This window comes from Canis lupus, chromosome 1, assembly GCF_011100685.1.
Source record: "Canis lupus familiaris isolate Mischka breed German Shepherd chromosome 1, alternate assembly UU_Cfam_GSD_1.0, whole genome shotgun sequence".
Taxonomy (NCBI): Eukaryota; Metazoa; Chordata; class Mammalia; order Carnivora; family Canidae; genus Canis; species Canis lupus.
In genome coordinates, this window is record NC_049222.1 from 118,525,217 (window position 1) to 118,551,514 (window position 26,298).

Below are 26,298 nucleotides of genomic sequence, written 5' to 3' on the forward strand. Positions count from 1 at the left end.
CCGGGATCGAATCCCACATCAGGCTCCCTGCATGGAGCCTGCTTCTCCCTCTGCCTGTGTCTCTGTCTCTCTCTCAAATAAATAAATCTTTAAGAAAAATTAAAAAAATAAATGTCCTCATTTGATTTAATGTAATACACTCTGCCAATAATCCATAACACTCACACTTCACCCGGTGAGGACTGGCTTGGTGGGGAAAAGAAAGAAAAAGTGATGTCTGTTTTATAAGTTTTGAAAACTTTAAGTCAAGATCAAGCTGAGAACAATAGCTATTGTTCTCATGCTGCTTTAAAGAAACATAATGATTCTCTTTTCTGGTAAACAACTGGATAGGCTGTATTTGGAAAAACAAGTCTTCCCATCGTTTAACCCACGGAAATATGAAATTGCAAGAGTTACAACGTCCTTCAAGCTTGGCTTGCCTCATAGTTGTGCTGTGTCTCCACTAGACCTTATTGCTGAAAAGAGAATCTTTTCTAACTCATTTTACAGCCCATAGAACCCATCTGAAGATGGGGGAAAGCAAAAAAAAGCAGGCATTTCCCTTATCTGTTACTTATCTGTTATTTTATTAAACATTTATTTGGTGGTTACCCTGCACTAGACAGTGTGGCAGATGCTAGTGATGCAGACTTTAAAGATATATATAATGTATAATATACTGAGAGTCCCACGAATAAACTGCATATTACACAGGAGGGGGGAGTGGTTGGGATTTCGAAGCAGGTGGGAAGCACATAAAACTGAGTCTGGGAGGGATGGAACTTGAATTACACCTTGAGAAGGATGAAGTGGTCAGGTAGAGAAGGAATATTCTCAGGTCAGGGAAATACCAGGTGAAAGCAGGGGAAGAGGAGCAATCATGATGCAGTGGGCACCAGGCAGTATATTCTCTGCAACCACAATAGAATTCAAGGAGGATCAATAATAATATGAGTAGAGCAGCCCGGGTGGCTCAGCGGTTTAGTGCCACCTTCAGCCCAGGGTGTGATCCTGGAGACCCTGGATCGAGTCCCACGTCAGGTTCCCTGCATGGAGCCTGCTTCTCCCTCTGCCTGTATCCCTGCCTCTCTCTCTCTCGCTGTCTTTCATGAGTAAATAAATAAAATTTAAAAAAACTGGGGGATCCCTGGGTGGCGCAGTGGTTTGGCGCCTGCCTTTGGCCCAGGGCGCGATCCTGGAGACCTGGGATCGAATCCCACGTCGGGCTCCCGGTGCATGGAGCCTGCTTCTCCCTCTGCCTGTGTCTCTGCCTCTCTCTCTCTCTCTGTGACTATCATAAATAAATAAAATTTAAAAAAAATTAAAAAATAAAAAATAAATAAATATATGAGTAGAGTATCCCCAAATATCCAGAAAGATAGCAAAACATACCTTTCATAACCAATGAGGAAAATATTTGAAACCTCATGGGAATTAAAACACAAAAATTAAAAATCTGTGAGATGAGGCTAAAGCAGAGGTCTTCAGGAAATTCTGAAGCTTTACATGTTTCCATGAAAAAGTAAGAAACAACTAAAAATAATGGTTCAAGTCCATCCTAAGAGCAATTAGTTTAAATAATATCCAAGATAAGAAATCAAATTACACTGCAGTGAAAGCCAACGAAGCTGAGAGAGGTTTTTTAAAAGATTGATAAAATTCATAAGCCTCTACTGAAACTGAAGGAGAATCAAAAAGAGAAAATTCCAATGACCAACGTTAGGAATCTAAAAGGGGGTACGACTGCCCCTCTGAAAGACAGGAATATGGTAACAAAGGACCACAAACCCCTTTCAAGGAAGAAAATGTCCACTTCCACATCTTCTGTTTTTTTTTTCCCTGATGAACTCTATAAAACCTAGAATGACATTATTTTATCAGTGCCACATAAATTCTTTCAGAAAACAGGGAGGTAAGTTTTGCTAACTCACTCTAGGAAGCCAGCATTACCTTCATCCCAAAACTCAGAACTAAAAAGAAAAGCACAGGTGAGTATCTCTCATAGCCCTAGATATCTTAATAACATTCTAGAAAGTTAAATCCTACCAAATATAACAGGGTGATCTATCATTAAATGGGGTTTTTCTCAAGAAGGTTAGGTTGTTTTGAGCGATTAATGCATTAATGTAGAATGACCATATTAAGAAACAGAAGGAGAAGAGTCCTAGGATCCTCTGGATGGTTGTGGGAACAGTACCTGACAACACTGAGTCCCCTTTCAAAGGAAAATGCTCAGCAAGGTAGGAATGGGAGAGTTTCTTTTGTATAATAAAGCACATGTCCACAGAAGCTCCAATCAACAGCACACTGAATGCTTTTACCCTATGAGCAGAAAAGGGGAAAGGATGTCCATTGTCTCCACTGTCTCCAGTCAACATTTTCCTGGATCTTGTAGCTGATGTCCAGGGTAGAGAACTAATGCGAGACACACGGATTTCCGTAGGAGTGCCTTCCTTTCTCATAGAAAACATGACGTGCATGCAGTTAATCCAGGGGAATGTACAAAGAAACTACAAGAAGGAAGAAAGGAAGTGAGCAAGTTTCCCGTGTAAGGTCAACAGACAAAAGGCAGCCGCTTGTCTGTGTCCTACCGAGCACCAACACGTGTACAACGCAGATGAACCATACACGAACCTACACACATATCCTACTTGTGCACTGGGAAAGGTAACATTGCTAAGTCGTCGGCACCCTGAAAAGTGGCCTGTGGAATTCTGGTAGGTGATGTGGGTGCCCTGGGGTAAGGCTCTGAAGCCAGGCTACGTCCTGCACCCACCTGAGGCCTGTCTCCTGTCCTCGTACCTGGGAGATGGCTCGCAGACAGCTGTTAGTCGGCTGCAAGTCTTCCTTAGACAAGAAATGCCTGATGGTGCTGACAGTTGTGTTCCCTGCAGATGGAAAGGAAAGGAAAACTACCTGGGTTGGAAGCTTCCCCATTCAGAGGAAACATTATTGCGTACAGAGTCGAGTAGGAAACCTTAGGAAGGGAGGTGATTTGAGCAAGGTGCCAGCTACAAAATCATACAGATATGTTTCCTGTAAACTAGCAATGAACTATCGAGAGCCATCACCAATCCCACACAGTACTTAAATAGGAAAAGCTGAAGTATACACGAGTGGCTGCGAACTTCGTTAAGAGTCCAGTAAATGAATAGGATAGGCTCTGTGAATCCTTTACGGGCTCTCTGTCACATATTCTGTGTGTGTGTGTGTGTGTGTGTGTGTGTGTGTGTGTGTGTGTTACAAGTATTTAAAATTGTTAGCATGGTTTTTAGCTCCCCGGTGTTACAAATGGGGCTATGGGTTGAGTCTGGCACACAGGCCTCCGTGTTGGCTCCCACTATATTGGCCACAGAAGATGAAAAAGTCCTAAGTGCATGCAGGTCCCTGCTGTCTCTGTGGCCCCGACAAGTTACCGTCGGCAAATTGTCCGTTTTGTCGCGGACTCTGCCCCCTGAGCTCTGAGTTACTCTGAGAAATGCTGGTGCCCTGGGGCCGCGGTGCTTCCGGGCAGGGAACCCAGCTCCGGGGAGGGGCGCTCCCAGCCCGAGGTCTGCGCGGGAGGCGACCCCAGGGGAAAGCTGCCGTGGAGATGCGGGCACCGGGCGGCCCCGGCCCACGCGTGAGGGACCCAGGCCCCGAGCCCCGCGGCCCCCGACCGTTGGCCGTTGTCTGCCCCCCGCCCGCGCCCCGAGCCCCGGGACAGGCTGCGGCCACCGCGGGTTCGGCCGCCGCGACGCCTCGCTCGCGTGTCCACGAGGCCAGGACCCGTGGGCGCGCAGTGGGCTCCTCGCGCCGCGGTGCAGCCTGCGGCCCCGCATAGGGGTGCCCCGTGGGGCCTGGGTCCCCGGGGGCTGGAAGGGTCCTGGCTCTGCACCTCGTGCCCCCTGTGGCCGGCAGCGCTGTAACCGAGCCCGCAGCCCGGGGCTGCTCCTGGGGCTCCCCGGGCCCTGCTCCCTGTGCAGGCCGCACTCCCAGGAGCAGCTGCCGTGTCTGCAGAGGCAGCAACGTTTGCAAACTCTCCCCCAATTTCCATTTGTTCACCAATCTAGAGCTCTCCAAACCCAGTCCTTTGGGGTTTTTATGGAGGCTTCCTTGCATCTTCATAATTGACTAAATCAGTGGATTGTCCACTTCCGGTCTCTCTCCCCTCCTCAGACGTGGGGGTGAGATGGGGTGACTGTTCCAATTGCTTGATCACATGATTGGTTCTCCTCTTAACTAACCCTGCCCTGAGGTGAGGTCCTAAAGTCACCTTCTTCATAACAAGACACCTTTTACCTCCAGGGCGCCTAAGAGTTTTCAGGAAATGTGGATGAGAACTAAATATAACTAAGAAATATATATTTGATCATTCACATATGTTTCTTGTAAATCATTATGTGGCAGCCCTAAATCCTCACCTTGTATTCAGAACTGAGCCCAGTACAATCAAAACTGAAGTCTAGTGTCCCTATTAAAATAGTTCCTGGGATCCCTGGGTGGCGCAGTGGTTTAGCGCCTGCCTTTGGCCCAGGGCGCCATCCTGGAGACCCGGAATCGATTCCCACTTCAGGCTCCCGGTGCATGGAGCCTGCTTCTCCCTCTGCCTATGTCTCTGCCTCTCTCTCTCTCTCTCTCTCTGTGACTATCATAAATAAATAAAAATAAAAATAAAATAAAATAGTTCCTGAGGATAATATGCTTTTACTACTTCGGTTTTGTTTTAACATATTTAATCATATGGATTAAAAAGTATCAAGGGACACTTGGATGGCTCAGTGGTTGAGCATCTGCCTTTGTCTCTTTGGCATGATCTCAGGATGGGTGATGGAGTCCTGCATCAGGCTCCTAGCAGGGGGCTTGCTTGTCCCTCTGCCAATGTCTCTGCCTCTCTGTGTCTCTCATGAATAAATAAATAAAAATCTTTAAAAAAAATTTTTTTTTAAGAAATATTGTCAGGATAAAACAGTTTGCTCCTAGATTTGAACAGATTGGGAGTTGTTCTATTTGAATGGTGGCCCAGCACAACATCCACCTAACATCTCTTCCGCGAAACCCCCGTGGTGGCCTTATCTGGCGTGTTTTTCTTTCTCATCTTTGAACAAATTGAGGTCTAAAACTTCAGTCTAGAGATATTTGGGAAGAATCCAGATAACACCCATTAGTTCCCTGCTGATAGGGAACACATCGTTATCAGACTGATATTGCAGTATTTTGCAGCTTTGGAGGTCATCTGAAATAAGGTCTCTAAACATTTGTGATGCATACTACACTATAAGGACACCTGAGGGCGTCTCTTTAAGGGGAATGAGATTCCCTCCAGTTCTCAGACCTTCAGAGCACCATTTCTCAGTACGAAGCCCTTCCTTAGCCTGTATCGGCTTGCCTGCAGTGGGTGCAACTCTGGTCTCGTGACCTGTGGGGACTACATTACCCAGGTGCCCCTGCGCGGTGTATCTGCAGCACTGGGCCGGTGAAGGCCCTGGAGAGACGCCTTTGCGAGGAGGCGGAAGCAGGCAGGCGGGACTTCCGGCTTCTCCTGGTGGAGGTCATGTGTGTTGCCCTTGAGCCTGGCACCTGATCTAATCCTTAGGTATAGTTGGTGGAACTCAGGGAAAGTGAGCGGGAGGCACGAAAGTAGGTGTGTCCCTGTTGTGCCCAAGATTGCGCATCCGAGAAACCACCAAGGAGCCGACACTGATGCAAACACACGAGGGTTTATTAGCAAGCTCGAGCTCGGGTCCAAGTACACCCAACACAGTGGAGCAGGGACTTGGACCCTGAGGTGGGTTCCAACTGGGTTTTAAGGGCTGGTCCAGGGGACCTCCAGAAGGGCTGGAGGAATTTCTCAAGTTCCGTGTACATTCTGATATGGGGCTTCAAGGGCATTGAGCTCTGTTCTCATTCTAATATGGGGCTTCCTGCCCTTGGCCTGGGCTCTGCTCTTATGCTAATGTGGGGCTTTCTAGGACCTTAAGCTGTAAGCTCTTTTCTTCCTGTAACTGAAGTAATGTAATTTCAGCTCTTATTCCCAGGGGCCTGGGATGGCTGGATTTGTGCTAACGCTGAACTTAAGTGGACTTAAAGTGGAATGGCCTTAATTCTCTCGGCCTCCACATCCCCGCTGACGGAGGCAGTTCTGGGGCTTGTGACAGTGCTGCTTGGGGCGACCCCATGAGTTTGGCTGAGCCCGCAGCTCTCTGGCCTGGTTCCTGGCGACTTCCGGCTTTGCCTCACCGATGGGCCGTGCCGTCGTGTTGCCCCGATGGACCCTGTGTTCTGGGTGTCCATCCCCCTGGGAACGCCTGCCTCTGAATCCTAGAGACGCCAAGGAGGTGTCCCTGCACACTTAGCTTTCAGGCTGGGCTCCTCTTTAGGCCTGTGGTGCCTTCTTGGCCGTCAGGGGTGCCCGTTTTTGACCGTCGGGTGACTATCCTCTGCAGAGGCTTCGAAGTGCGATTGAGTGGAGTGTTCGGGAAACCTGGGCCCTGGCCCCATACACGGAAACAGACTGGGAGCCGTGCCGCCGCCTGGGCAGTTAGGCCTTCATTGCCAGGGTGATGGTAGCCATGGAGAATTGAGAGAACTGAGAGACTTGATGTGAGGTAGGATTTTCAAAGGTTCCTAAAGACGCCTCGGTGTAGAACAGACTTGGGGTGGGTAGGTGATGGGGGTGGAAGTGGGAAAGTTCAAGAAAGCTCCCTGCACAGAACCTGGGAGCCTTAGCATGAGGCTAGACCAGAGCAGTAGCCAGAGGGCCATCAAAGTAAAACGGCCGCTGGACAAAATTAAAACAAGCAAGGAAGACCATTCCAGGCCATTGCAATAGGACAGGGGCTCAACTCAACCCCACTGAAACTAAAGACAGGAGGCTTTTTTTAATTTTTATTTTTTTTATTTTTTTATTTTTATTTTTATTTTTTTGACAGGAGGCTTTTTAAGGGCTGGAGGGAGCCAGTGGAAAAGTCCCGGAGGACACCAGGTGGGGAAGTTGATCAGTGGAATCTATGGAGCATCTAGAGTTACTCCTGAGGTTGCAAATCTTTTCTTCTGTGATTAAATCGACGTAGGTGTTTTCTAATTGGTATCTACTGAAGTTAGGCTCCCACTCTCCAACAGAGACTGTGAGAGATGGGGGGCTGTGTCTCTCAGTGTTTACATTTCAAAGAGATGATTCCCACCTCTTTGAGAAAGTCCTTTCCTGGGTTTTTAATTGGGCTCGGAGAAGATCTACATATATTTCAAGGGACAGAGAAAGAATTTACAGTTGTGAGTTTCCTAAAGTAAATGCTCTAAGAAAAGGGAGGTTTGGGACCTGTAGTCAGGAAGAAACCTGAATAAAGTTTAGCCAGGGTGAGGAAATGTTAAGCCTGTCTTGGCAAGGAGGTAGAAATGATACAGTACAGGTAAACTTTAAGGAAAGAGGATTATTTTAAGGATGGAGGACTAGCCTCTACCCACCTGCCAAGGCCTATCCTCCATACCCCCTATTTTTAACTTAATGAGCTTAAAAAACAGCATTTGTTGTAAAATTAAGCAATTATTCCCCTAAATGTGTTCTGATAGGTAGTCAATTAAAATTTTAAGTGTAGGAATTTAACAAGGTGAACTTTGAAAGCACTTAATACTTGGTTTACCCCTTAATATCCAACTAAGCAATATACTAATACGCTAAAATCAGAAGTCTTAAATGTATTTTTAAATGCATAAAGGTAGCTGGAATACGTTCAGAATTTAAAAGTCCATCACTTAATTTGGACAGAGAACACTGACAAAAGCCTTAATTTTGTGGATAGCATATACTCAGCACTTAACATGTACTAATGTGTCTGATTCCCAACACCACCCTGGGAGGTTGGTTCCCTTACTATCCCCATTTTGCAGAAGAAGACACGGAAGCACAGAGGTTGAATTGTCCAAAAATGACACAGCTAATGAGGTCGAACTAATGACCGAGGCTCATTTATTAGACATTCAAATGGAGGTCACCTTCCCTTGGGGCAGTGATAAAAGTTTGGATGAGCCCTTGAGACTCTACCACGGGTACTATCATTTACAGTCCTATTCTTACAGGGACCCATGGCTGCAGGAATGTTTATGGACCATGCACAGGTAAGTGGAGGGATATCTCAGGCCCTTTCCCAACCCATCTTCACCCATACAGTCTCTGTGATTGTGGTGTCCCAGAATGCTGCACCTGCCACCCCCATGTCCGTTGGGACTTGGGCCCCTGGATTCCTCAAGGCTCAGGGTCCTGAACCGACAGCAGGGGTTGTATGAGGGGGTTTTCATTTCTGACAACCAATAGAATGCTGTGTTGAAGGCACAGAGATCAGCATTTGCAGATACTTGCAGGTGAAACTGAGTTGGCAGGTTTCAGAGAACTGCATGTTTCCCATTATGCCTGGTGGGACAGGGAGCAGAAACGCAGGGTCAGGCCTAGAATGGTAGTCTAAGAAACGCACTGTGCCTGTGTTCTGAGGATGTTCGGAATGTTGGAACATCCAGAGTAGAGGAGGGAGGTCATCTGAATCAGGTCTTAACAGACTTCCTCTGGCTGCAGACTGGGGAACAGAGTAGAGAGGAGAGTACTGAAGAGTCCAGATTAGTCTTGGTAGTGACTGGATCAGGCTGTTGGTTGTGGAGGTGGGAAAAACTTAGGGCTTCTGGATTTGTTTGTAAAGCAGGCCGGACTGCTTTCTTACACGGAGGGTGAAGGAAAGAAGAGACAGGGATCACTCCAAGAGTTTTGGCTTTTGCAGCTGGAAGGTAAGCGATGCCATCAACTGAGATGGAGGAGTCACATGTGGGAGTAAATCTCAGAGGGAGTGTCAGGAGTTCCAGAGACTTCCAAGTAGAGCATGATGCACACATTGTGGATTTGAATGTGAGGTTCAAGCTCAAAACACCACAAGGTGATGGCCTGTGTGGGGACCAGGGTCAAGCTGTGAGTCACATTAGGAGGAGATATGTTCAGATCATGGTGGCTAAGGGGCAGAAAAGGGGAGGACCTGGCTAGAGGACTGGGCCTGTGTCTTGGGCACCCGAATGGGGTTGATGAGCATCCCAAGGACAGATGACGGGGAGTGTGGCTGTGGGGGAGGAGGTGGGTATGGGAGAGAGGTGGGGCTAGAAGGGGGCCGAGCCTGGCACAGGGGAGTAGACATGGGATGGACGTGGAAGCACAACAGTAATGGGAGTGAGATGACAGGGAGGCCAAGGCTGGTGCCTCCTCAGCCCTCTAAGGGCTGGCCAGGCTTCTGTGGTGACCTTGTGGGGCCTGGAGAGCCTTACACAGGCTGGTAGATAAACTCAGGAGCAGACAGGAGGGTCACTGAAGGCCAGGGCCAGTGGGGAGGAGTGTTGGGCGAGGCTTGGCTGGAAAGAGGAAGGGTGAGTGTGGTGAGGGGACAGTGTGTACAGCACACAGCAGGAGAGGCTTAAGGTATCTGAGCCCTGCATGTGCTTCCAGGTGGCTGAGGCCGAAGCAGGAAAGGGCGTGGTGGAGAGGCCTTTGAAGCAGGGCTAGGGGCTTCCCCTGGCTTGTGGGCCACGCCAGGTCCAGGGCAGGAGGGATCCTGATTGTATTTGCCAAGCACTCTCTAGATGCCCAGTACAGAGTGGCATTTAGAGGCCAGGAACATACCTGGATGTGGGCTGGGGTGGAGGAGGTGGCCATGACGGGGGTAGGGGTGGGGCCTGGGGACAGGAGGGCAATGTGGTCCATGGAGCAATGCGCTCAGTGGAGAGAGGGAGAACTGAGGGTCCCATGGCCTTGGGCTGGGGTGGAAGAGATGGTCATGACAGGGGCGCTGGGGAGGGCAATGCACCAAAAGCACAGTGTGTGAAAGAAAAAATAATTTGAACCTTACTCAAATTAAAAACTTATCCTTTGAAAAACACAGTGTTAAAAAAATGAGAAGACAAGCCATGCACCAGGAGAAAATCTTTGCAAAGCACATATGTGATAAAGGACTGGTATTGAAAATACAGAAAACTCTTAAAACCTAACAATAAGAAAACAAAAATTCAGTTAAAAAGGGTATAAAATATCAGAACAGACATGTTCCCAGGAAGATATACGGAGGGCAAATAAGCATATGAAAGAATCAACTTCATGTATTATTAGGAAATTGCAAATTAAAACAACAATGAAACACCACTACACAGCAATTAGAATGGCCGATATCCAAAACAGAGGCACCAAATGATGGAAGTGTGCGGAGCGCAATCATGCATCGTCATTGGGAATGCAAAACAGGACAGGCACTTTGAAGACCGCTTGGCGGTTTCTTACAAAACTGAATCCACTCTTACCGTATGATCCAGCAGTTGTGCCATTTGATATTTATCCGTTGAAAACATGTATGTCCACATACAGTGCTTCCCACGAATATTTACAGTGTTATTCATAATTGCCAGAACCTGGAAGCAACAAAGATGCCCTTCAATAGATCAGTGGAAAAACAAACTGGCACATTTATATTATGGAATGTTATTCAGTGATAAAAAGAAATAAGCTACCAACCTATTAAAACACATGAAGAAACCTTAAATGGATATTGTTAAGTGAAGGAGGCCAATCTAAAAAGGCTACATACAAAAAAAAAAAAAAAAAAAGCTACATACTATATGGTTCCACATGACATTCTAGAAAGGCAAAACGATGGAGGCAGGAAAAAAGATGAGTGTTTGCTGTGAAAAGAGAGGGATGGATCGGTGGAGCACAGAGGATTTTTAGGGCAGGTCCTAAATGATACTGTAATGGCGAATACATGTTGTACTTTTGTCAAAAGCTATGGAATATACATGACAGAATAAAACCGAGTGTAAATTGTGGAATTCAGTGAATCATAATGTATCAGTATTAGCTGCACAATTATAGCAAATATACCATGCTAATAGAAGAGATTAATTATAAGGGAAATGGTGTGGAGAGGAAAAGTGGAAAGAAGGGGGGGTTGGCTGTGGAAACTCCATGTACTTTTTTTTTTTAAGATTTTATTTATCTGAAAGAGAGTGTGGAATATGAGTGGGGGGAGGGACAGAAGGAGAGGAAGAAGCAGACTCCTCTTTGAGCAGGGAGCCTGATGCAGGGACTAGGATCCTGAGTTTGTGATTTGAACCGAAGGTAGATGCTTAACCAATGAGCCACCAAGGCTCCCCCCTCCATGTACTTTCTATCAATTTTTCCATAAACCAAGAACTGCTTTAAAAAGTTTATTAAAGGGCAGCCCGGGTGGCTCAGCAGTTTAGCGCCCTGTTCAGCCCGAGGCCTGATCCTGGAGACCTGGGATCGAGTCCCACGTCAAGCTCCCTGCATGGAGCCTGCTTCTCCCTCTGCCTGTGTCTCTGCCTCTCTCTCTCTCTGTGTCTCTCATGAATAAATCAATAAAATCTTAAAAAAAAATCTATTAAAACAAAAACATAGGAAACCAGAAATTAGACTGTATTTCATTTTCAGCTAGATAGAAGGTGCCCCCATGAGGTTTCTGGCTGGACAGAGGTCTAAAAAAATTGGAAGGCCAGCTCTCAGACACCCTTTCAGTCTGGAGTACAGGGGAGACCGTGGGCCAGGAAGCGAAGACCCGGCCTGCAAGACCTGCTCTGCAGCCACAGCTGGCAATCAGGTTTCTGAGATCCTATGGGAATATTTTCACCTTGCACTGGACAGAAACCATTTTTCCTGAATTATTCTCTTTTTTTAAAAAGATTTTTAATTTATTTATTCATGAGAGACAGAGAGAGAGAGGGAGGCAGAGACACAGGCAGAGGGAGAAGCAGACTCCATGCAGCGAGCCTGATGAACTCGATCCCGGGTCTCCAGGATCAGGCCCTGGGCTGAAGGCGGCACTAAACCGCTGAGCCACCCGGGCTGCCCTCCTGAATCATTCTTAAGTAAGATTAGGTTGATCAGTGTTGACATATATACGTGTATGAAAAACATACAACTTAGCATCAGAACCTTTAAATTTGGAAACGGCCCCACAATTAGTAAACTTTGCTGACTATAGAAGAGAAATAAAGTTTCCTGCTGTGCAACTTGGCCTCTCTTGTGGATGAAAGGAATACAGGACCAAGAAGATGCCAGATGTCAGGACACATGAAGGGCTTCATTGAATGGCACCAATATCATTGTTAAGTGAAAAGAGCGGGTTCTCAAGACAATTACTAACTTCCTATTATCATCTACAAGTTTTTTTCAACTGATGTGAGGCTGACAAATTGCTACTAAGTTGAAACTGACACAGAAGCAGTGAGGGATGGAGAGGTGGAGGCACCGTTGGTCTCTCACTGGACAGCTGGCAATGTTTTGGGATAGACAAGAAGACAGGTACCAGGAAAGAATGTCGTTTTTGGTGTCACCTTCTTTTAACTTTAACAAGGAAACTGAACAGATGACTTGGGTGGATCTGCTTGGCCTAGGACCAGAGCAGGCCTTCATGTGAATTAGTGCCACAGGAGGCAGGAGACTTTGTGTTCCCGAACCTCTTTCCTTTTCTGGAAAAGATCTTATCTCTGATCTCTGGTATGTCAGGAGAGGTTGAGACTACCCACCTCCTCCATCCTGAAAGGTGTTAGGAGCACAGGAAAAGAAAGGGAGGTTATACCTTCTCTTGTAAAACTGATTTTAATTTCATGCCAGGAGGAAGACTAGGGCTGCCTCACCATCACGTCTCTATTCTTTCTAGAAGCTTCCTTTGATAAGTCCCTATGTTCTGGTGATTATTCTGTAGTCACAAGTCTAATCCGCTTTATGTTAGAAGAAAAGTCTACTCCCTGATGATCCCAGATTTTCTTCAGTGTGTTATTACACATGTACTCAGGGGAGAGGACCTTGGAGGGTTTGTGGTAAAGCAGGTACTTATTCAGGTGGCTCTCATCATGCCAAATGGCCTCGATGTGGTTGGCTTGGTCGACCATCATTGCTTCGTGGCAGGCCTTGGTGAGCTTGTAAACCTCTGGCACTGACCCCCCGAATAAGGCCCCTGCATAATAAAAGTCCCCCTCATCTTCAGGAATATGGGCTTGTGACTGAGGCCGACGTTCATAGGGGAAGTCAGTCCGATTTAGCCTATAGTAGCGAAGATGGAGGGTGCCAAACAAGGAGGAGAGGATCTCCACGCCCACGTGGTCACTGAACCTCATGTGCACATCTGCACACACAAGGTAATCCACCTCCTGGTGGAAGCGCTGCTGGGAAAAGTTGCTGATCATCTCCATGCGCTGCATGGAGATGTCCTGCCAGTGGTCATAATAGCTCTCGACCTCAAGGATGATGATCTGCCTTCCTTTTTGGATGTTAAGATAAGGAACATATTCAGGCTTGTCAGTGAAGATGTAGTAGATCACCCTGTGTCCCACCATGAAGTACATCTCTGCAGACTGCAGGAACACATTCAGGTAGAATGTCTCTTGTTCAGTGAGAAACACAGTTAATCCAACGGTGGCATTCTGGAGTGAGAACTGCTCATTCAGGATGTCAGTATTGAAAGTCCCTTCCCAGATGATGGGAGCCAGCCAAGGGGTCACAACAAGGACATCTTTCCTAGCGGGTGTTAGCACCTGGGGCTGGCGATACACCATCCTTGATAATTTTCTACTTTGCTGGCCATAGATTTTGCTAACAGCCTTGCTTGTCCCAGGTGAGATGCTTCCTAGCATCTGGTTTCTTGGATTCAGGTAGCAATAGTAAAAGAAGGCCAAGACAAGAGCTACTGAAAGAGGGAAGTTCACTTGATGAAGCAAGTTACATTTTGAGTTCTCTGAGAATGTCCTCACCTGCTGAGCCATGGTTCCACTTCCAACTCTTACAGCCTTGATCTCCTAAGGTGCTGTTAAGGGCCCGTACCTGCTCGAGGTTCGACTCACAGAAGCTTCTGGGCAGAGTGATACAGAGCACATTGATTATAAGGTACTCACACCCTCTTTTCTCCTGAGGTCCTACCTCTGTGCAAGGCGCACCTGGAAACTGGGTGTCCAGGGTCACTGAGCTGAGTAAGATTCCCAGACTGGAAGAAGATTCTTGAGTTCAGTTCTGATTTGAGGTTGTATCCGAAGAACCAGGTAGCCAGACTCAGTCAGTGGGCCACTAGAACTTCTGGGCCAGCATGTAGGAGAGAAGTCTGGACTCCTCAAATAGGCTCTGGGAACTGGCTCATGATGATCACTGAGCAGGTCAAGGACAGAGATTGTGATGAAAGCAGGGCAGGGCCTGAATAGGGGGTTAGAGGGCTTGTGCTTCAGTCTTCTCTTGACATTTACTGGCTGTCAGACCTTTACAAAAAAAAACTAAATTTCCTGAAAGTCAATAAAGTTGAGAACAGAATGTCTTCAAGGTCACATCCAAGACAGGTGATCTGGGCCATCATTCAGAAGGCCTGATTTGGTAACAGTGCTGCAAGAGAGAGATCTTACAGATCAATGATTGTTTTCCTTTATTCCTCTTATAGTCACTTAAAATTCCACTGCGTACTTACTTTGCAGATACTAGGGCTTACACTGTGGTTAGGGTTAGGTTGCTAAACTTGTGCATTATATTGCTGACTCCTGAAAACAGGGCTGGGGGATGGGTACTGCACTATCCTCATGGTCTGAATGGGGGAAACATGCTCCCCATTGGGTGCATGGGGAGAGATGGGTGACCAGTCCACAACGACATGGCTTAACTGACTAAGTGTTGAAGCCAACTAAGCAGCCAGACTCCAGGATTGGAGTCTGATCCTCTGCCTTGCCTGTAAGTCCTGTGTGGTTTCCTTTTTCTGGGCTCTTTTCCCAGTCAGGTTGCCATATCTGTTGACCCTAGGCAGCGCCCTCAAGATGGAGCAGGGAACCTGGCCCATTGCCATTTTCGATTCACCATATTGCCAACACATATATCTCCCTCTGCAGTCCTAGGCGGTTCCAAGTATATGTCTCTTGGGAAAATAAAACCTCTGGCACAGACTTCTCCTGGCCCACTGTGGGACTAACAGTTGTTAGAAAAGAGCCCTGTGGTGTATGGGGAGCATCTGCCATCTGCACTCTGAAGCTGGCTGGTGGTCTTGTGTTGCTCTGTGACACCTTGTTTCTCCCCTCCCACAGAAGTAGGTGGTAGAGACATGGTTTTTCTTTTCTTTACTCTTTTTCTTTCTTTTCTTTTTTTTCTTTTCTTTTTCTTTTCTTTTCTTTCTTTTCTTTTCTTCTTTTTTACATGGTTTTTCCAGGCTTTCTGAAACCTCAGGGTGGCTATGAGTGTGTTAGGAGGAGGGAATAAGTGGGTTTTGATGAGTGTCTCAAGACTTTGACACCTTGCCTTCGTGGCCCAGTTTGTGAACATTTGTGTCATCTTGATTGTCACCCCTAGTCAATAATGCTAATGCAGCGGCAGAAGTATCAAGACAACCCACTTACATTGCAAATGCAAGAAAACTGAAGCACTGCTTTTTTTTTTTTTTTTAATTTTTATTTATTTATGATAGTCACAGAGAGAGAGAGAGAGAGGCAGAGACACAGGCAGAGGGAGAAGCAGGCTCCATGCACTGGGAGCCTGATGTGGGATTCGATCCCGGGTCTCCAGGATCGCGCCCTGGGCCAAAGGCAGGCGCCAAACCGCTGCGCCACCCAGGGATCCCTGAAGCACTGCTTTGATGAGGAAATGACCTCAGAAGATAAGGAGTACGCACTCGATGTGTCTGTGGATCTGGCTGTGTTTGTGGCTCTGGTGCCTCTCTGGGGAATTTGCGTATCCCAGGGTGGTGGTGGAAGGAACCCCTGTGCTGGTCAACTGGCACTTGCCTGAGAATCTTGGAGGTTAAAAAACCTCACAGAATGAAGAGGTAGAGGAATGGGGCAGACAAACAACAGTGGTGTAGGAAAAGACCAGGAAGAGAGATTCAGTGTGGCCTCTGACTGCTTGGACAGGCCCTGACTGCTCGGCTCCGCTGCCACCACCTGGTGGTCTCCAGGGTACCACCTGGCCAGTGTGTTACCTTGGTCTCTGGCCTTCCTCACTCTAGCCTCAACAACACGAGTACCTGGATCCTCTTCAAACTGTTACCCCTGGCCAGTTCCATTATCCAAACTTTATCCTAGCAGTGCCCCCAACCCTTTACCCATGCCTCCCTAAAGCCGTTATTTTCCCTCTTGAGAAGAATCCACCTCAACTTGCTCAGATCTAAAAGCCACACTCCAAACAAGGTGTCAGACCCCTTTCCATAAGTGTTAGCAGTGCAACTCGCTGTTTCTTACCCCTTGAGGCCTCATCATGTGTCAGGACCTTTTCTTTCAAAGATTTAAAAAAATTTTTAGGGCAGCCCAGGTGGCTCAGTGGTTTAGTGCCACCTTCAGCCCAGGGTGTGATCCTGGAAACCTGGGATCCAGTCCCATGTTGGGCTCCCTGCATAGAGCCTGCTTTTCCCTCTGCCTGTGCCTGTGGCCTACTCCCCCCCGCCCCTCCGTGTGTGTCTCTCACGAATAAATAAATAAAATCTTTAAAATTTTTTAAAATTTATTATTTTTTTAAAGATTTTATTCATTTATTTGACAGAGACAAAATGGGCACAAGCAGGGGGAGCAGCAGGCTCCCTGATGAGCAAGGAGTCCAATGTGGGGCTTGATTCCAGGACATTGGGATCATGACCTGAGCTGAAGGCAGACACTTAACTGACTGAGCCACCCAGGTGCCCTAAAGATTTTTTTAAAGATTTATTTATTTATTTCAGAGAGACAACGGGGAAGGGCAGAGGAAGAGGGAGAGAGAAACTCTAGTAGACCCCACACTGAGTGAGGAACCTTATGCGGGACTTTATGCAGGGCTCTATCCTACAACCCTGAGATCAGACCTGAGCTGGAACCAAGAGTCAGATGCTTAACCGACTATGCCACCCAGGTACCCCTCTTTTATTTTTTATTTTATTTTATTTTTGGTACCCCTCTTTTAAAGCTTTTATTTTTAAATAATCTCTCTACCCAACAGGGGAGCTTAAAATCTGAGATCAAGAATCATATGCTCTACTGACTGAGCCAGCCAGGTGCCTCCTATTTTTAGGATACAATGTACTCAAGTCCTTTATGTTAATAGAGCCATCCTTGCCAGGAGCCCTACAGAAGCCATTCGCCTGGTCTAAGTAGTCTCAGCAACCTGCCACGTCCAGATGTCTAACTGGAGGATTCCAATATTCATAGCTTTTCACCAGCAAGTGTTTATTCTTTGGGCTAGAGATTGGGCTCTCTAGAGTGTGGGGGGATGCTGCGTGGACCATGGCTGTGACTTCTGATTGGGGCTGGATGTGAATGCCTTCAGGATGTTCTTCCTCAGCTGAACTTGTTATGGGGTGGAGAAGGTGAGGAAGGTGACAGTCACACAGCTAGAGTGTCTGAGCACTTCTGTGGACCAGGACCTGCAGGTTCACATGCATTATCTACCAAATTTCAGCCTCCCAGTGATCTTGAGACATGGGAGTAATCCTCATAGTCTTACAAGTAAGGAAACTGAGACTCAGAGAGAGCATGAAGAACATCTAAAGAATGTTGCATAGGGATCCCTGGGTGGCGCAGCGGTTTAGCACCTGCCTTTGGCCCAGGGCGCGATCCTGGAGACCCAGGATCGAATCCCACGTCAGGCTCCCGGTGTATGGAGCCTGCTTCTCCCTCTGCCTATGTCTCTGCCTCTCTCGCTCTCTCTGTGTGTGACTATCATAAATAAATAAAAATTAAAAAAAAAAAAAAAAAAAAGAATGTTGCATGGCCCCCAAGTAGCAGAATCTGCTGGAGAGACTGGCTTGGCAAACTCACCTGTGCCTGTGAACATATTATAGTACCCTGGGCCTCTGATTTACATCTAAAGAATGGGAACAACACCTCCATTTCCATGGCTTTCGTGAGAGCAAAGTAAAATAATTAGTACAGAGGGGCTCCTGCCAAGCAACTTATGGAGAAAAAGAACAAAGGTTTGGTTCTTGGTTACAGCTGAGCCTGGCTGGGACCAAGAAATTGCTTCTTATGCCTCAGTTTACTCTAATCCCAACTGTGCAGTGGTGGACCAAGCTGCCTCCACATACTGTCACTACAAGGCAGGTCTTATATACAGAGCTGGGTTCCAGGGTTCCAGGGCTTTAGAACTCCTCCGATGGCTCTATATCATAGCCATGCCTAACCCCCACCACTCTCTTACAGTAACAGTATAGTAACAGTAACAAACCCGCTCAGTAACAACCCACTGAGAGCTACCCTCAGGTAGCTCTCAAAAGAGCCTGCTAGGCGTTCACCATAGGGACCTTCTCAGGTGTTTCTGTAATCCTTGTGGCAAGGAGCCTATGCGATGTACCCTGAGCTGAATATGTTGGTAGTCGCTCATCTCCTTGTGATGTGTGCTCTGTAGGTGGCAAGGGAAGGCTCTTTGCTCAGGATGAGATGTGGCTTGAGGGCTGCCCTCACCCCTCAGCTCCACTCCACATCATGGGTAGAGACTGCTTCAAAAAGGGGGTATGGAGGCACCTGGGGGGATTATTCGGTTAAGCAACTGCCTTCAGCTCAGGCCATGATCTCTGGTTTCTGGGATTTAGTCCCACAATGGGCTCCCTGCTCAGCAGGGAGTCTGCTTCTGTCTCTCCCTCTGCCCCTCTCCACTGCTCATTCTCTCTCTCTAAAATAAAAAAATAAAATAAAATAAAATAAATAAAATAAAATAAAAATAAAAATAAAATAAAATAAAATAAAATAAAATAAAATAAATAAAATAAAATAAAATAGGGGTATGAATCCCTGCCTCTGTGGACGCTAAGGGGAAGGAAGGTGGAACAGGGAGGTTGTGGGCGGAGGATCTGCACTTCAAGTACATATGAACCAGGAGGTACAATACACTGCTCGCCCATTCCAGAGGCTTACAATCCCCGGGGCTACCGAAAAGGTACTAGCCACTCAGATGAACTGCATGGGTGCAAGGTCTTGGGTGAGTACCCTGACCTATAGATGGGTGTACGGGGACGATGGGTGCCCTGTCCAAAGATGAGGAAGAGATAAGTGAAGGTTAGTTTGTTCTCACAACATAGGTAATATACTGGCCGTTGCTCAACTTCCACAGAACTTCCTGAGGACGACTAGGCACCAGTGGAAACTCTCAGTGTTGCTCTCCCCTCTCCCTTCCTCTAAACTGTAGAATCCTTGTCTAATCTGGGGTTGGAGAAAATATCATGATAGGATATCCTGCATCTTTGATATCCAAATTTAGGATTTGGAGGTAAAAGCCTGAATTTGTCTTTTCATATGTGCTTCTGACATATCATTTCCTCCATAATCATGGGGCCCCACCCCATTTTCACCCCGGGCCTACCTGAGTTCACATGCAGCTGTAGTGGAACCCCACCCCCCGGCAGACATATTGCCTCCTTAAACACTTGCATCTCTCTTTGACTGCTTGGTAGCTTTCTCCAACAGTGGGAGCTTGGTGGGCCATTGTCAGGCTCATTCTGAAAGTGTGGGGGTGATTAATATACACAGGGAATCCTTTAAAAAATATACACCGCCTTGATCTCTAGTGAGTCAGTTTTGGTGAGTTCCATGCTGTCTCAGGGTTCCCAGTAGGTTTGAGACCTAGTTGTTCATAGCCATGGCTTTTCTCCCTCCCAATTTCTCACTCGTTCACCCTGAAATCACATCTCAAATGAACACCCTGTCCTCACAATTTTGTCTCAGAGTCTGCTTTGGCAAGAACAGAACTTCTTATAGCAAACCAGGTACAGCTGCCTAAAAAGGAAGGAGAGGTGACAAAATAGAAGGCCAGTGAAGAGAGTAGGGTGAAGGGTAGGGACAGGGCATGGTTGTTGATCCCTCAGAAGGAAACTTGGTTGAGTAGTGAGGTTTTCTAGGGACCTCTAGGTTTATCTAGGGATTATGCCATGTAAATTCCCAAACTGTCCTCCTGCCAACGTGTTGCTATGGTACCCTTCTAACTTCAGCCCATGGGACTCCTTGGGAGTCCAGGCAGAAGGATGCACTAGCCACTTGCTCAGGGCCTGGGCTCCAAACAGAGACATACGGAACAAACTCTGGGTGCCTCCCATTATAGAGGCCACAGGACTGAGATCTGTCCCCCACAAAAGAAAAATCCTAGATCCAGTACACAACTATGGACAGTACTCCTGCCAAATCTCATGATGAAGACTGGCAGTGGCAAGTACAGTATGTGGACTTGCTGTTATCTTAGCTGGAAGATTCTCTTTGATGTCTTTTTTTTTTTTTTTTCCCAAAGTATAAAAGAAGGATAAACTTATTCAAGAGAATTCTTCTTGAGGTCACTCGGGGGATGCCCAGGAAGCCTCCATCCTTATTCAGAACATTTCCCCACATACTCCCTCATGCATAAAAAGCAAACTTTTGCTTTCATGTTGGGTCATAGGGATCAGTTTTCTGTGATTGTGTAAACATTCAGGTATGGGAGACACTTGAGGCTTCAGTCATCATCCTATTTATTGTAATAAAATATTCACAACATAAAATTTACTGTGTGTTAAGAAAGTCAGTTGTGTCTTCTCTTGAAAGTAGTGATTTTATGAAGAGGTCCTGGAGGGCCCCGCGGTGGTGTGCCGTGACACTGCCCATTGTGGGCTGAGCCTGGTCTCTCTGATGTTAGTGGGACCCAGACAGGCAAGCTCTGAGGAGGTGTGTCCACAGGGGAACTTATGAACAGGTCCAAGGTGTTAGCAAAACTTGTGCTGGGCCACTAATCTTATGCTGGATCCCCCTGAAGCGCCGTGGCAGGTAGGTGTTGTGAGGGACGGTGTGGGACACTGTCATTCCTATGCATAGCTGGGCCAATGTCACAATCCAGACCACAAAGAGAAGATGACCTGCATTAGAAGACACTCAGAACACACTTCCTCCCTCTCCTGATGTACTCGACACTGTTCTGAGAAGACTTTATAACCAATCCCTGGGAAACCCACTTCTCCAGCCACCACTTCTGCATGAAAGCAGGAGCAAGGTGTCCTAGGGCAGTACAACAGCACCAGCTCCCTTCATGGTACAGGTGGCAGGTTCTCCTTATCTGCTGGGGGCCCCCACCGTTTTTTGTTTTTTTTTTTTTAACCTGCTGTGGGTTCCACAGTGTGGCAGGAGAGGTCTGTGTCCAATGCTTCATTTTCTGGAAGGTACATGTTTGGAATCTCCCAGGATATCAGAGGGAGGAGATTATGAAATTGGCAATATGTTAAGGCCAGAGTCAACAAAGGGCACTGTCTGGAGGCCTCTGTTGGAGAGGCAGCTGGCATGTGAAGCCTAAGGTGAAAAACCAAAGAATCTGACTTTTAAAAGAACCCAATAAGGGAGACCTCAAAGACACCAGGATATTCTCAAGTCTGGCTGCTAAGGCAGCTTCAGCACTGACGAGCCAGCCATGTGCTCGTGGGTCAGTCACCTGCCTCTCTGAGGCTCTTTCTCCATCTGTACAACGCTAAGAACATAGCATATGTCTCCCAAGCTCTTTCTAAGAATTGAACAAGATAATGCCCATTATGCTTAGCAGTCTAATCCTAACAGCAGCGTAAGGCTAGTAACATAAAAAGCAAATGCAGGACACCTGGGTGGCTCAGGGCTCAGGTCAGGTCTGTTTCTCTCATGAAAAAATAAAATCTTAAAGTAAATAAATTCTAGTAGATCTCAGGTAATTTTTTTTTAAGATTTTATTTATTTATTCATGAGAGAGAGGCAGAGACACAGGCAGAGGGAGAAGCAGGCTCCATGCAGGGAGCCTGATGTGGGACTCGATCCAGGGTCTCCAGGATCACACCCTGGGCTGAAGGCAGCTCTAAACCGCTGAGCCACCAGGGCTGCCCGATCTCAGGTAATTATTAAGAGAATAAAGGAAAACAATTTCCAATCTGTAGACCTTCCATTCGCATCCACCATGGCTTCCAAGTCAGGCCTCTGAAGGATGACCCTTGTTAACTGTATGGATATGATCTTGAAGACAATCTGATCTTGACTTTGTGGACTTTTTGTTTTGTTTTGTTTTTTTCAGGAAACTCAGTGCTAGCTCACAGCTGTTAAATATCATAAATCCTGACCCCGTGATCAGGCTTTGGTGACTGCTGCCCTGCCCTGCTTTCATCATAATCTCTGGCCTTCAGCTGTTTAGTGATCTTCCTTGAGCCAGCTCCCTGAATCTGTTTCAGGAGCTCTGGCTTGTCTCCTACACACTGGTCCTTAAGTTCTAGCTCTCTGTTGACTTAAATCCTGACACCTGGTTTCTTAGACAGCATCTCAGACGAAATCTGACTTTCTGAAGGTCTCCTTGGATCCTGTCTTTCTCCGCGGGGCATCCCAGATGTCCCGGTGCCCAAGAGCCCACTTGCACCAGGCCCAGGCCTCAAGGTAGGCTGGGCTGCTGGAGTGGTGAGCAGGAGGTGTGAGTGTGGGTACTTTAGGGTTGGGATATCAGCTGCACTTTGCCTCAGTGAGACAACTGAGGGAGGACAGTTGGGAGAGACAAGGACCCTCATCTTGGAAGAGAGGAGAGGTGTGTCCTCTAGTCATGCAGGCATGGCTCAGCTGCTGCAGATACTGGCTGCGACACAGAAATGCTGCTCGCTTCGAGTGACCTTCCTTCTCATAGCGCTCATCATGATTTTCTTTAGTTATAAGAGTTACCTGTACCCAAGAAGCCAGAAGCCAGAAAGCACCCAGGCTGATGTAAATCTGACTGTGAGAGAACACAGGGGCCTGCAAAGTGTGAAATTATCAAGGATGCTATATCGCCAGCCCCAGGTGCTAACACCGGCTAGGAAAGATGTCCTTGTTGTGACCCCTTGGCTGGCTCCCATCATCTGGGAAGGGACTTTCAATACTGACATCCTGAATGAGCAGTTCTCACTCCGGAATGCCACCATTGGATTAACTGTATTTTCTATCAAAACATACATGATCTTCCTGAAGCAGTTCCTGCAGTCTGCAGAGATGTACTTCATGGTGGGACACAGGGTGATCTACTACATCTTCACTGACAAGCCTGAATATGTTCCTTATCTTAACATCCAAAAAGGAAGGCAGATCATCATCCTTGAGGTCGAGAGCTATTATGACCACTGGCAGGACATCTCCATGCAGCGCATGGAGATGATCAGTAATTTTTGCCAGGAGCGCTTCCACCAGGAGGTGGATTACCTTGTGTGTTCAGATGTGGACATGAGGTTCAGTGACCACGTGGGTGTGGAGATACTCTCCTCCTTGTTTGGCACCCTTCATCCTGGCTACTATGGGCTGAATCGGACTGACTTCCCCTATGAACGTCGGCCTCAGTCACAAGCCCATATTCCTAAAGATGAGGGGGACTTTTATTACATAGGGGCCTTATTCGGGGGGTCAGTGCCAGAGGTTTACAAGCTGACCAAGGCCTGCCATGAAGCAATAATGGTTGACCAAGCCAACCACATCGAGGCCATTTGGCATGATGAGAGCCACCTGAACAAGTACCTGCTTTACCACAAACCCTCCAAGGTCCTCTCCCCTGAGTATCTATGGCAGCAGCAGCAAATGGATCATATGCATGACCAAGAAATGATCTTTTCCAAAATCATAAGGCGGAAAAAATTGAAGGTCTTGAAGAAGAATTACCAACTAAAAAACTGGTGAGCAGAACTTCCAGGGAGGGCTCAGAGAGAGGCAATGCTCAGCGAGCCTGAGTCTTCCTCCAAGCATGCAAGTCTTCACTAAAACCAGTTTTAGCATAAAGGGTATGACTCTGCTTCTTTTTTCTGCCTGATTGAGGCCTGGAACCACCTCTCTAAACTTAGGCCTAACGTGATCCCCTCTCCCATCCTCCTGCAACCACCAAACACACAAATTTAGGCTGGCCTGATTCTTGGATTCAAAGCACAAATTCCCAGAGTTACCACCACCTATAGCTTCTCACTGTGTGCTCTCACCACCCTTTAGGATTGAGGAGGGCAGTGGTCTCCGCTTGTTCTGACAAAGGATCAGAGATAAGATCGTTTCCAGAAGAAGAAAGGAGGCCTTCAGGCACAGATCACTACAATAAGTGTAATCAACATCTCTTACCATACATAGTTACAGTTTTTTTTCCTTTTTTTCCTTGTGGTGAGAACTTTTAAGATCTACTCCCTTAGCAGTTTTCAAATATACAATACAGTGTTATTAACCATGGTCGTCATGCTGTCCATTGGATCCTCATAACTAATTTATAACTGGAAGTTTGTGCTTTTGGTCCCCTTAATCCATTTTGTACACTCTCCGGTTCCCCCTAAAACAATCACCAATGTGTTCTCTATTTCTGTGAGCTTGGTTTGTTGTTGGTTGGTTGGTTGGTTTTTTAGATTTCATACATAAGTGAGATTATACAGTATTTATCTTTCTGTCTGACTTATTTCACTTAGCATAATGCCCAAATGGCGAGATTTCATTCTTTTTAATGGTTGAATAATATTCCATTGTGTAGGTGTGTGTGTGTGTGTGTGTGTGTGTGTATACACACCAGATCTTCTTTATCCTTTCACCTATGAAAGGACACATAGGTTTTTCTTAAATCTTGGCTATTGTAAATGATGCTGCAGTGAACATGGGGTGCAGATATCTTTTAGAGTTGGTATATTCATTTTCTTCAGTGATGACCCACAAGTGGAATTGCCAGATCACATGACAGTTGTGTTTTCAATTTTTTGAAGAACCTCCATACTGTTTTCCTTCCTGGCTGCACCAGTTGAAATGCCCACCAGCAGTGCCAAGGGGTTCTCTTTTCTCCACATCCTTGCCAACATCTGTTATTTCTTGCCCTTTTGATAGCAGCTGTTCTGACAGATGTGACATGATAGCTCATTGTGGTTTTGAGTTGCATCTCCCTGATGATGAGTGATGTTGAGCATCTTTTCATCATCTGTTGGTCATCTGGATGTCTTCTTGGGAAAAATATCTATAGAGATCCTCTGCCTGTTTTTTATTCAGATTGTTTGTTTGGTTTGCCGTTCTATGAGTTCTTTATATATTTTGGGTATTAACCCTTTTCAAACATATGACTTGCAAATATTTTCCCTCACCAATAGGCAAAAGTCTTCAGCTGCAGAAGTTGAAAACTACCTGGAAAGTTGAAGAGTCTCTTTAGGGCAGGAGGAGAACATGAAGCCACTCCTCTTTCCTGGCCTTTAGCTTCTTCATCCCAGCACATTGCCATCTGTCCACTGGAGCAAAGCAGGTCTCCCCCACATTTCCCCCAACCCCTAGCTGTCTGCCTTTGGTCCCACACTAAGTTTAGCAATTTAGTGACTTCTAGGGCCCTGCCACTTTCCTATTATCTGAAAACAGGGAAGTCACCCGGTAGCAGTCTTTATTTTTCTTCTGTGGTTGGTCAATTTTCCTAATTTTAGGCACCCTTTCTAGCTTTTAGGCTCCAATTCTGAGTTATATATTTTTCTGTGTCACTGCTGAGTAACCAATTTTCCATAAGAACAATTCTAGAAAGTATTTTCTCCCTAATGTAAAGCTATAGTGTCCTTGTGGGGCTAGGGCAGCTTCACAACCCCTGTGGCAGCTGAACAGATCCTGCCCTCAGGCCTCCCTGTCCCCTTCCTGGCTCTTCTCCCCAGCCACATCTTCAGGGTTAAGAGGTGTCCCAGAGCTGGCTATCAGTCTTTTCAGCTTCCTCTCCCGCCAAAGGCCTCACACTCGTGACCTCTAACTGCTCGCTTGGGTGCAAGGGAACACAACTGCTGCTTCCATCATCTCCTTTCTCTTGTTCAGTTTTATTTTTTTTAAGATTATTTATTTATTTATTCATGAGATACACAGAGAGAGACAGGCAGAGACACAGGCAGAAGGAGAAGCAGGCTCCCCGCGGGGAGCCCAATACGGGACTGGAAGCCGGACCCCGGGGTCACGCCCTGAGCCGAAGGCAGATGTTCAGCCACTGAAACGTGACATTTCTCTGGTGGTTTTGTGAAGTGTGGCCATCTCCTGTTGAAACCCATATGTTGTTTAAAATGTGGACTCTGGGTGGATTGATCTACCTCACTATGTTTTAAGTTTTGAAGAAAGTGAATTTGTGTGCGTTGTGCATCGCTCTGTTGTGTCAAAGGCATCTTATCCTCTCAGGAACAGGTAATAGGGGTTCAGCCAGCGGGGGGGGGTGGGGTGACTCATGTGAGGGGATTGGGAAGCCCTACTGTGCGCCACAGATGGAGCCACTGCGGCACCTCCAGTCTCCTCATGGCTCTGTCTTCCAGGACCCCGTTGCCGCCAGCCAGGAAAGCATCTTCCCGGGGCAGTGAGCATGTTGAGGCTGCAAGGGGAAAAAAAAAAGTCCTTTTGACTTTGAATGTAAACACTTCGTGATGATGAGTCTGTGCCTGA

At 46.8% G+C, this 26,298-nt stretch overlaps 2 protein-coding genes and 1 pseudogene across 18 annotated transcripts in view; 1 reads left to right on the plus strand and 2 right to left on the minus strand.

Moving 5' to 3' along the window:
- The window catches only part of ZNF599 (zinc finger protein 599), a 45,246-nt gene extending 41,783 nt beyond the window's left edge, over positions 1-3,463 (minus strand). Inside the window, exons 1-2 of one of the 2 annotated variants that reach the window (XM_038529384.1) lie at positions 3,399-3,463; positions 2,759-2,870 (exon numbers count right to left, since the gene is read on the minus strand). The gene's annotated coding sequence lies outside the window, so the exon portion shown is untranslated. The remainder of the gene's footprint in view (positions 1-2,758; positions 2,871-3,398) is intronic. The other variant, XM_038529385.1, reaches the window with a different exon arrangement.
- A 2,009-nt stretch (positions 3,464-5,472) lies between these two features.
- Positions 5,473-25,650, plus strand: LOC100685413 (histo-blood group ABO system transferase-like). Of its 16 annotated transcripts, XM_038529407.1 has the most exons (8): positions 5,484-5,749; positions 6,408-6,569; positions 6,894-7,030; positions 8,038-8,076; positions 8,652-8,733; positions 21,962-22,314; positions 22,578-23,567; positions 23,875-24,093. In XM_038529407.1, exons 6-8 carry the CDS (start codon positions 22,268-22,270, stop codon positions 23,906-23,908), a joined length of 1,071 nt encoding a protein of 356 aa, XP_038385335.1. In that variant the 5' UTR covers positions 5,484-5,749; positions 6,408-6,569; positions 6,894-7,030; positions 8,038-8,076; positions 8,652-8,733; positions 21,962-22,267; the 3' UTR covers positions 23,909-24,093. The 16 variants fall into 16 exon arrangements, 12 of the variants coding, with proteins under 12 accessions (XP_038385335.1, XP_038385325.1, XP_038385324.1 ...); XM_038529397.1 differs by having other exon boundaries at positions 5,485-5,749; positions 8,649-8,733; positions 21,962-23,567; XM_038529396.1 differs by having other exon boundaries at positions 5,485-5,749; positions 21,962-23,567.
- LOC476489 lies at positions 7,901-14,128 on the minus strand (annotated as a pseudogene).
- Positions 25,651-26,298: the final 648 nt, after the last annotated feature.

Excerpts from the sequence above, each read along its gene's own strand:
- LOC100685413 (XM_038529397.1), top strand. The coding sequence starts at position 22,483 with ATGGCTCAGCTGCTGCAGATACTGGCTGCGACACAGAAATGCTGCTCG. Across the intron at positions 23,568-23,874 it reads AATTACCAACTAAAAAACTG|GATTGAGGAGGGCAGTGGTC; the intron begins GTGAGCAGAACT and ends ACCACCCTTTAG.